Below are 9,292 nucleotides of genomic sequence, written 5' to 3' on the forward strand. Positions count from 1 at the left end.
GGGAAGATGATTAACTGGCCATTTTGGTAGCACTGTGGGGGCCAGAAAGAAGGGCATCTAATCCAGCAGGTGGGGTAGGCTGACTTGCATGGGTTCAGGAGGGGTCAGCCAGGTAGGGGAGGGTGTCCCAGGTTGAAGGAAGAGCTCAAAGGGATGCCTGAAACCAGTATGGCTTGAGACCCGAGGTCCTGGACCCCAGTGATGCCAAGTCAGCAGGGAAGAGTAAGTGGCCTCCTCTGGCTATAATGCAAGAAAACCAAAAAGGGAGGTTGGGGCCGTCATGTGGAAGGCCTTGAGAGGGTATTTAGCTGTGTCCTGGTGATGGACAGCCAGCCACGGAAGGATGGTTGTCATAGCCATGTGTTGAAGGCATTTGGAGTTTGTGGGGCTGAGAGAGGGCTGAGAGCTAAGAGCTGAGGAGATCAGGTAAGAGGGGAGAGCTGACTGAGGCCTATCTTCACAGGGAGTTTCATAAGGCTTTGTGGTCACAGAGTAGTTAAGCCTGTACCTGCCCTCAAAGGAGAAATAATTCACAAAGAATCCTTTGTTTGGGGTTGTGTTCGTGGTACCTCTTTCTCCAAACTACACAGGTTTGGAGCGTTATTACTTTACTCCTCTCTTTTCCTTACCTCTTCTGCATTCTGTCAATTACCACATTCTGTTGGTTCTTTTGTAGTGCTTTCCTACCTGCTATTCCTTTACTATGATGGTCTCCACCACCCTATTGCATAGCAGTAACTTCATTCTCCTCTGTACCCAGTCTATTTGCTCTTGGATCTCAGGCCCATGTACCCTTGGTTCTGCCACTTCCTAGTCCAAAATGTCAGGCCGTTCTCCACTGCCTAGTGGAATGAAACCAAACAGGTCTCTGGCAAAATCCCCTTCATGAACCACATGTTGCATTAAATTCAGGGCCTTTGGGATCTGTTTCTTTCCTCTTTTAGGTTCATACATCATCATGCCCTGTTCTGCCCTCCAGCTTCCACTCTCTGCTGGGAATGACTTTCCCTCGTGTCTGTCCAAATCCCATCCTCTAAGGCCAAGCATAATGTAACATCTTCCCCACTCCATCTTTCAGCAGGGATGGTGTGGTTACAGAGCTCTGGGCAAGTCAGGTTTTCCATTGTCAGAGAAAAGCTACAGGCAAAAAGGTGGTAAGGCTAGAAAGAACTTTGTGGTGTTGGACTGGAGGTTTGGATTCTTGGTTTTTAATATACATACCGATAGATGCTGAAATAAACAGGCATCAGTGTGTGAATGCTAGGGTTAGAATATATGCATTTCCCAGCCCTGTCTGCTTGGAGGCCTTGGACACAGTGACACCCCAGTAGCAGCAAGCACTTATAGGGTCCAGATTGGGGCTTCTGAATACCACTCCCTAATAAAGGGAACCAGAGCTCCCTGGAGGAATTCCAGATCTAGGGCAGAGAGTATAAAATGAGCCTGGAATATCTTGTGGTACCATAAAATAAGGAAGTGCTCCGGGGTACCTGGATGGCTCAGTCAGGTAAGCTTCCGACTTCAGCTCAGGTCATGATCTCACAGTTCCTGGGTTCGAGCTCCGCATCGGGCTCTATGCTGACAGCTCAGAGCCTGGAGCCTGCTTCAGATTCTGTGCTTCCCTCTCTCTGCCCCTACCTTGCTCGCGTTCTCTTGCTCTCAAAAATAAATAAACATTAAAGAAAAAAATGTTTTTTAAAGGTGAGGAAGTGCTCCAAAAACAAAGGGGGCTTATTGTCTTAGGGACACAGAAATCAGCTTGAAAAGAGCACCCAGTAATCAAATCTGTGATGGATTATAAACCATCCATACAATAAAATATCAGAGTCCACTCTGATATTAATAATTGAATAGATGTATACATGGAGGAGAAGGGACAGTTCTTCCTTACAGTAGTTCAATTCATATAGAAGGAATACTGGAAAATGGAAATCACCATAGGCAAACCACAGTACTAATTGCTGTCTGTAAAAATAGATGCAAAAATTAGTGAGCAGAAGGGGTGTCTGGGTGGCTCAGTTGGTTAAGTGCTGGACTTCAGCTCAGGTCATAGTCTCATGGTTCATGGGTTCGATCCCTGGGTTGGGCTCTGTGCTGACAGCTCAGAGCCTGGAGCCTGCTTCAGATTGTGTCTCCCTCTCTCTGCCCCTCCTCCACTTGTGCCCTCTCTCTCTCTCTCAAAAATAAACATTAAAAAAATTTTAAAAATTAGTGAGTAAAAGGACATTTGCATTGCTTCAAAGTTATCTCCCCCCACTCAAGAAAACTAGTAATTACAAAAAGAAAAATAATAACTTTATAATGGAGAAACCTAGTAGATACCACCTTAAACCAATGATCAAATTTGTATCCCCGGTATTTAGTCATTGTCTCTTTTTTTTAATTTATTTTTTTAATGCTTATTTATTTTTGAGAGAGAGAGAGAGAGAGAGAGAGAGAGAGAGAGCGCACAAGCAGTGGAGGGGCAGAGAGAGGAGACACAATCCGAAGCAGGCTCCAGGCTGAGCTGTCAGCACAGTGCCCAACACGGGGCTCAAACTCACAAGCCATGAGATCATGACCTGAGCTGAAGTCGTATGCTTAACTGACTGAGCCATCCAGATGCCCCTTTTTGTTAATTAAAAAAAAATTTTTTTTATGTTTATTTTTGAGAGAGAGAGCACGCGAGCAGGGGAAGGGCAGAGAGAGAGGTAGACACAGAATCTGAAGTTGCCTTCAGGCCAGATGCAGGGCTGGAACCCACAATCGACAAGATTATGACCTGAACTGAAATCAGATGCTTAACCGACTGAGCCACCCAGGTGCCCCTAGTCACTGTGTCTTGATATGATGCACTAAGGGTGCAGTGTCACATTTGGTATTCCCACATAACCTCAATCTAGCCAGGAACACAGGCAAACCCAAACTGAGGGCATTCTACAAATTAATGGACCAGTTCCCTTGTTCAAAAGTGACAGGTTATGAAAGACAGGAACTGTCACAGATTGAAGGAAGACTGAGGTATGACAGCAAAATGCATTGCGAGGTCCTGGATTGGACAAGGACCTTTCTGGGAAAGCAGGCAAAATTAGTAAATAGCACTGTATCAGTGTGAATTTCCTGGTTTTAGTCATCATGCTATGTTAACATTAGGGGAAAGTGGGTGAAGGGTAAATAGGAACTCTGTGCAATCTCTCTGTAAATCTAAAATTACTTCAAAAGGGCAGGGAAAGAGCTCAGGCTCAAGCTAAGTGTTCTGGACTCAGTTCTGCCACCACGACTAGCTAGCTAAGTAATCCTCTTCCTAGGGTTCGCTATCTCTAATATGGGGGTGATAATAATAGTACCTACCTCATGAGTTTATAAACAGCCTGGAAGGTCAGCCTGGAACATTTTGTGCCAGAAAATAAAAGAAGTGCTCAGAAAATGACAGGATATGTCAAAAGGCCACAGGAGCTAACTTGAAGAAGCTCCTACCAGCCAAATGTGGAATGAATGAAACATCAGAAGCTAAACAATAGTTATGAATTACAATCCACTGTATATACTAAAGCTGATATAAATTAACCAAAGTTTTGGTGAGGAGCAAGTTATTGACATCTCCAATTATTACTCCATAAGATACTTATTAATAATTAAGGAGCAACTGCACAGTGGAGAAGTCTGGCAGACACTAGGCGACCAAAGTAAACCCTGTCAGCAGTGGGACAAGGTGACATCATATGCCTAGCAAGAGTGCAGCATCACCTCTGCAGTGCTCATACCCAAGACACAGAACCTGAATCCAATCATGGGGAAACATCAGACCAACCCGAGTTGTTGGTGTCATTTTCAGAAGTGTCAAGGTCACAAGAGTTAGGGAGAGGCAGGAACCGTTCCAGAGGGGAGGAGATTAAAGGGACAGGACAACTAAAGGCAACACGTGATTCTGAACTGGATCTATAAAGGACATTTATAGGCACATTTAGCAAACCCTGAATAGGGTCTAAACATTAAATGGTAAAAATGTACAAATTGTAATTTCCTGATTTTGATGGTCATATTATAGGTGTATAAAAGAACGTCTTTGGGGCACCTTGGTTTCAACCCAGGTCGTGATCTCACGAGTTTGTGAGTTCGAGCCCTGCATCAGGCTCTGCACTGACAGCCCCTCTCTCTGCCCCTTCCTTGCTCACACACTCTCTCAAAATAAATAAATAAACTTTAAAAAGAATAATAAAATAAATAATAATGTCTTTTTAAAAAAATACACACTGAAGTATAATGGGGCATCAGATCAGCAACTTACACTCAAATCATTCCAGGAAACAAGTTCTTTATTCTGTATTTGCAGATTAATACCATTGGAGTGAGGCTTATATTCTTTCCTAGTGAAGGGAGATGGGATCTAATTTCTAAGCTGCTAAATAGCCAGAGGTTTAGATGGAGCCCACTTCTACCTAAAAGCAAAGGTTTGGTACTCCTATCAGGGGATGCTCTATTTCCTATCTGCCACTGGAACTCCCAGTTACCAAGAGGCAAGGAAAAGAGTTGCTCACAGTTACGTGGTTAGCCCAAAGCAGAGGTTCTCTGCCTTGACTACACACTGGAATTACCTGGGGAACTTTAAAGTTCTGTAGACTGCATCACACTCCCAGACGCGCTCTGCTTGAATGGTCTGGGTATGATCTGGGCATTGGGAGTTGTAAAAGTTCCCCAGGTGATTCTAATGTGCGGCTAACTTTGAGACCCAATAACTCCAGGCAGTAGTTGAGTTTTCTGATCTATTGCTGCCATAATAAAATTATCACACACTTAATGGCTTAAAGCAACACAAACATCTTACAGTTCCATAGAAGTCTGACATGGGTCACTGGACTGAAACCCAGGGGTCAACAGAGCTGCATTTCTTTCTGCAGACTAGGGGAGAAGCATTTTCTTGCCTTTCTCAGCTTCTATAGGCTGCGCTCCTTGCCCTGTAGCCCCCTTCTTCCATCTTCAGACCAACAGTACTGCATCTCTGACCATCCCCCCATAGTCACATCTCCCTCAGACTCCATTCTGCTGCCCTTGATTATTGGGCCGACCTGGATAATTCAGAGTACTCTATTTTAAGGTCAGATAAAAATGATCTGGTCAGATAAAAAAATACCAGGTTTTTATGGTTATAAATGTAAGGTTACTTGCAACCTTAATAACCTTTTACTACATGACCTAATACATTCAAGATTCTGGGACTAGGATATGGACATCTTTGGGGGAAACATTATCCTGACTACCACAGCCAACATGTACTGGGGATTTTTCCTTCTTTAGGGGAGATTTGGTTACAATTTTTTTATTTTTTAAAAGGTTTTACTTTTTTAAGCAATGTCTACTACACCCAATGTAGGGCTTGAATTTATAACCCTGAGGTTAAGTCACATGCTCCACCGACAAACCAGCCAGATGCCCCAAGAATTGGTTACAATTTTATTTTTTTATAATTTTTTTAATGTTTATTTTTGAGAGAGACAGAGTATAAGCAGGGGAGGGGCAGAGAGAGAGGGAGAAATAGAATCTCAAGCAGGCTGCAGGATCTAAGCTGTCAGCACAGCCCGATACAGAGCTCGAACTCAGGAACTGTGAGATCATGACCTGAGCTGAAATCGGGACACTTAACCAACTGAACCATGCAGGCATCCCAACTTGGTTACAATTTTAAAAAGTACAGAAGGGGGAGGGTAGAAGTTGAAGGATAGAGAAGACAGGTTAATGTCACGGAAAGTCAAAAGCTCACTCTTAAGAAGAGTTTTGATTGGAAAGGAAGACAGTGAAAAGGGAGGGGGAATCAGGAGGCAGGACAGACAAAAGGGCTTAGTGGCAGTACCAGGGCAATCTTCACAATAAAGTTATTGGTAAATTCTTGTTTACAAACAGCATTTGAGGTGAGAGAGGTAAGGGTAATTTAATAGATGACTATCTAGGTGTTCTCCTTCCCAAAGGGAAGGGCCTTGAATGGCAGACAAATGATCTGGGCATTTCCTGGAAATAAAAGATAATGACTGACAGCATAGAATGGAAGCAGTAGCTTTGACTAATCTATACCTTTAAGAGGAAGTAAGGCAAGACCGGGGGAAAGGGCTTTTCTCTTCAATGTTCCCCATCATCATTAGTTCAGCTCAAAGACCTAATCTGAACCAATTTTGTGGAGAAAGTAACTAAAGCCACCTCTGTGGTTAATCGCAACAAAAAGGAAGGGTACCAGCTCCATTTTACAAACAGCTTCTAAGAACTGTCACAAAGATGTCACAAATATAAAGTAGCTGAACTGGACTTTTTAAAATTTCTATTTTTTTATAAAAATCTCTATTTTTTAGTATTATGATAAAGTTCAAACATACATTGACCCCTCTTGTACCTGGCTACAGTGGATTAATCATACCCTAAACTCCTCTTCCTTTTCTTCCCAGTTTTAAAGCTAATCCCAGACCTACTTCAACTCTTAAGAACCTCACCACGAATCTCTAAAGCACAAAATAGAGCTAATTCCATTAACACAACTAAAATTTAATAAATCCCTAAATATCAAATATCCAGAGTTCAACTTATTAGATTTGTTTTCTTTATAGTTGCCATTTTTTTCAAATCAAGATCCAAACAAGATCCATGTTTTGCTCTTGGTTATCTCCCTCACATCCATTTCACTTGATGGTTCTCCTTACTTCCACCCCCCACCGACCCCCAGCATTGCAGTTTGTTTGAAGAATCTGGTTATTGGTTTCTGGAATTGTCTCATAGTCTGGATTTTGCTGATGATATCCCCATGAGCCATGTTTTGAATCCCAAGACCTCAAAGCCCCCAAAACTCTGGTCACAAGCTCACCCTATTTTTATACTGTAAGCCATCTGCCAGGCTGTTTATGTAGCTTATTCTTACTTCTAACATCTCACAAGGTATTTCCTTTTTTTAACAGATGTAACCTATGCTCAGAGGGCATGCCCCCAGTGAGAAAGCTAAATGACAGCCAGTATTACAAGTTGAGTCAGCCTGACTCCATAGCCCATGCTTTCCCCACACCAGATGGTCCCAATCATTGTATTATGGGATTGTCAATCTCAGCATACCCAAGCAGGTGGATGGCAAGCTAATATTAAAAGATAGCTATTCCCAAAGTAAGAATCCATGCCTCCCCAAAAACACTGGATAGAAATAAGACCAGCCAACTATGGGAGAAGGAGCCAATGCAATGGCTAGTCTTTATTGGAAAGAAGAAACTTTATAGCACATTTTGAGTAAGTTAGTGCAAAGGCTCAGTGGGCCAACTGATGGGGCACCAGCTTGTAATGGGTTCCACAGCTAGGGCATCGCTGGGCCTCGCCTTTGTGCAGCCAGAACCAGATGACAGCACTATTGTCCTCTTCACCTGAAAGGTAAAATGTGGTTGTAGGCCATCCAACCTAGAAGTGGAGACTTTCAGTATCAGCCTCATCCTCAGACACCTCTAAGACACAAAGTTACAGTTAACATCTTAAGAGGTCAGTTCAAGCTCTCTCCTTCCCCACTTTGCAGATGAAATGAGGCCCTGAGTTTATCTATGAGTAAACTGACCTCACATCAGTCACTATTAGGTTCTAACAGTTCCTCTGCCTATGTAGAATCCCAAAGCACAGTCCATTCTGGTATATATCCCTAGAGCCTAAAATGGTATCTGGCCAAGAGGAAGTACAGTATTTTCTAGATGAATATTCCTTCATGCTGCATCTCCAATGAGCTGGTATTACTGATGTTCTAAATATGTTTACAGTAAGGATAACCTACTTAGGTAAATGAAACTTGAAACGACCAGGGGACCCTTAGAATAACTTATTTACACACATATCCCCTTTACACACAACATACACACAAAAGACTTGAAACATATTACTGACATCCTGTATAGGATATATTAAACAAATGGACAAGAAAATAGTGGTGAGGTACTTACAGATGCAGCCCACAATTCGCTTGTTAGTGATAGATGGCACTAAATTAGGGTCTTCCTTGGTGCCTGAAGCTGCTTTTGGGGCTAGCATATTGTATGGGTCCTGAAAAAGAATAAGCCATTATGCCAAATGATCCCTACCCTCCAGAGGCTGGTGGTACTGTTCCCACAAGTCAGGTTTCCTATGTTAAATGCTACCAGAGAGGATACTGCTCTGATCCCATCCAAGACCATGAGCTCCAAAGAAGACACAGAAAGGAGTTTCTCACCAGTCCCTTCCGAGCAGCCATCATGACCTCCCTCTCCAGCCCAGTTGCCTGCTCATCATCAGTAGGAACACCGCCTAAAGGAAAATACGTGAATTGTGATGTCTGAATTATCAGGAGAAAAAAATGCATATACATAAATGATTACATATAGTTTACAAGCTCCTAAAGGCTACTCATACACGTTGTCCCTTAAGGACCATTGTCATGATCCCCCAAAGCGGAAGCACAGGGTAATCTTTTTCTTCCTTCAACCACGGAGGCCAATTTTTCTACACATTTTTTTCTAAAAGCAAATCAGGAGTCCTAATGGGGTGGGGTTCATCCAACTTGAAGTGAGCGCAAACCTGAAGAGCGGCTTAGCCCCTCCACATCCCCGTTGCAACCCCTGTCCCCCAAGGTCACCCGACACCACAGTTTAGGATTTTTTCGCAGCGGGGGTCGTTCGGTGAGCGGCAGCAAAGGCGGTCAGGTATAACATGAGGATGCCCGCGGAGACTGAGGCACTCGGGGCCGTGAAGCGGTTACTGGGGCCCCGACTAGCTGAACGGCCTACCCCCGCTTCGCTGCCCTGGCACCACCCCGGGAGGGCAACGGCGCCACTCCCTAACGCGCCGGGCGGGCCGAGTACCTCCAGATGCCATGGAGCGCACTGCGGCGACTCCATTGGGACCGCGGACCCTGAGGGCCTGCGCGGCCAGCGTTCCAACTCCACGAAGTAACCTTGAAGCCATCACGCCCGCTACAAACAGCAGCACTTCCGGGAACAGGCTCCGGGGAGAGGCGTGACCTCCGGGGGAGGGCTTTTCCTCCGCCACCAGGTATCAGACTTCCGCTTCCTTCTGTCCTGGAGCCCTCCCCATTCAGGGAGGAGGAACGGGGAAAGTCTGCGCATGCGTGGTTCTCACTGCTAGCCGCTGCGCAGCGCGGGAGGCGTGGGGGCGTTCACGGTTTGAGATGTAGGCCCCTGGGGTTTTGCCCTTTACTAACGCTGGGCAGCTCATTTTGCGCCCCTGGAGCTCTGAGGACTCGTCCATAGAATGGGGAGGCCACAGTGGAGTTCCTGTGCGTCTTTCCTGCTAGGTGTGTTTTGTAAACGTAGCG

General features: G+C 44.6%; 1 protein-coding gene across 1 annotated transcript; it reads right to left on the reverse strand.

The window, feature by feature from the left end:
- Positions 1-7,165: 7,165 nt before the first annotated feature.
- LOC125163072 (cytochrome c oxidase subunit 5B, mitochondrial) lies at positions 7,166-8,993 on the reverse strand. Its single transcript, XM_047854632.1, has 4 exons — positions 8,820-8,993; positions 8,192-8,265; positions 7,926-8,025; positions 7,166-7,364 (listed from the first exon to the last, which is right to left on the reverse strand). Exons 1-4 carry the CDS (start codon positions 8,920-8,922, stop codon positions 7,252-7,254), a joined length of 390 nt encoding a protein of 129 aa, XP_047710588.1. The 5' UTR covers positions 8,923-8,993; the 3' UTR covers positions 7,166-7,251.
- Between the last annotated feature and the right edge of the window lie 299 nt (positions 8,994-9,292).

The sequence above is a fragment of the Prionailurus viverrinus genome, chromosome A3, assembly GCF_022837055.1.
Source record: "Prionailurus viverrinus isolate Anna chromosome A3, UM_Priviv_1.0, whole genome shotgun sequence".
Lineage (NCBI taxonomy): Eukaryota > Metazoa > Chordata > Mammalia > Carnivora > Felidae > Prionailurus > Prionailurus viverrinus.

What these genes read in the sequence shown, in the direction of transcription:
- LOC125163072 (XM_047854632.1), bottom strand. Translation starts at nt 8,922, where the DNA reads ATGGCTTCAAGGTTACTTCGTGGAGTTGGAACGCTGGCCGCGCAGGCC. An exon ending in GCGCTCCATGGCATCTGGAG is followed by an intron (nt 8,266 to 8,819) that starts GTACTCGGCCCG and finishes ATTTTCCTTTAG; the next exon opens with GCGGTGTTCCTACTGATGAT. An exon ending in TGGCTGCTCGGAAGGGACTG is followed by an intron (nt 8,026 to 8,191) that starts GTGAGAAACTCC and finishes ATTCTTTTTCAG; the next exon opens with GACCCATACAATATGCTAGC.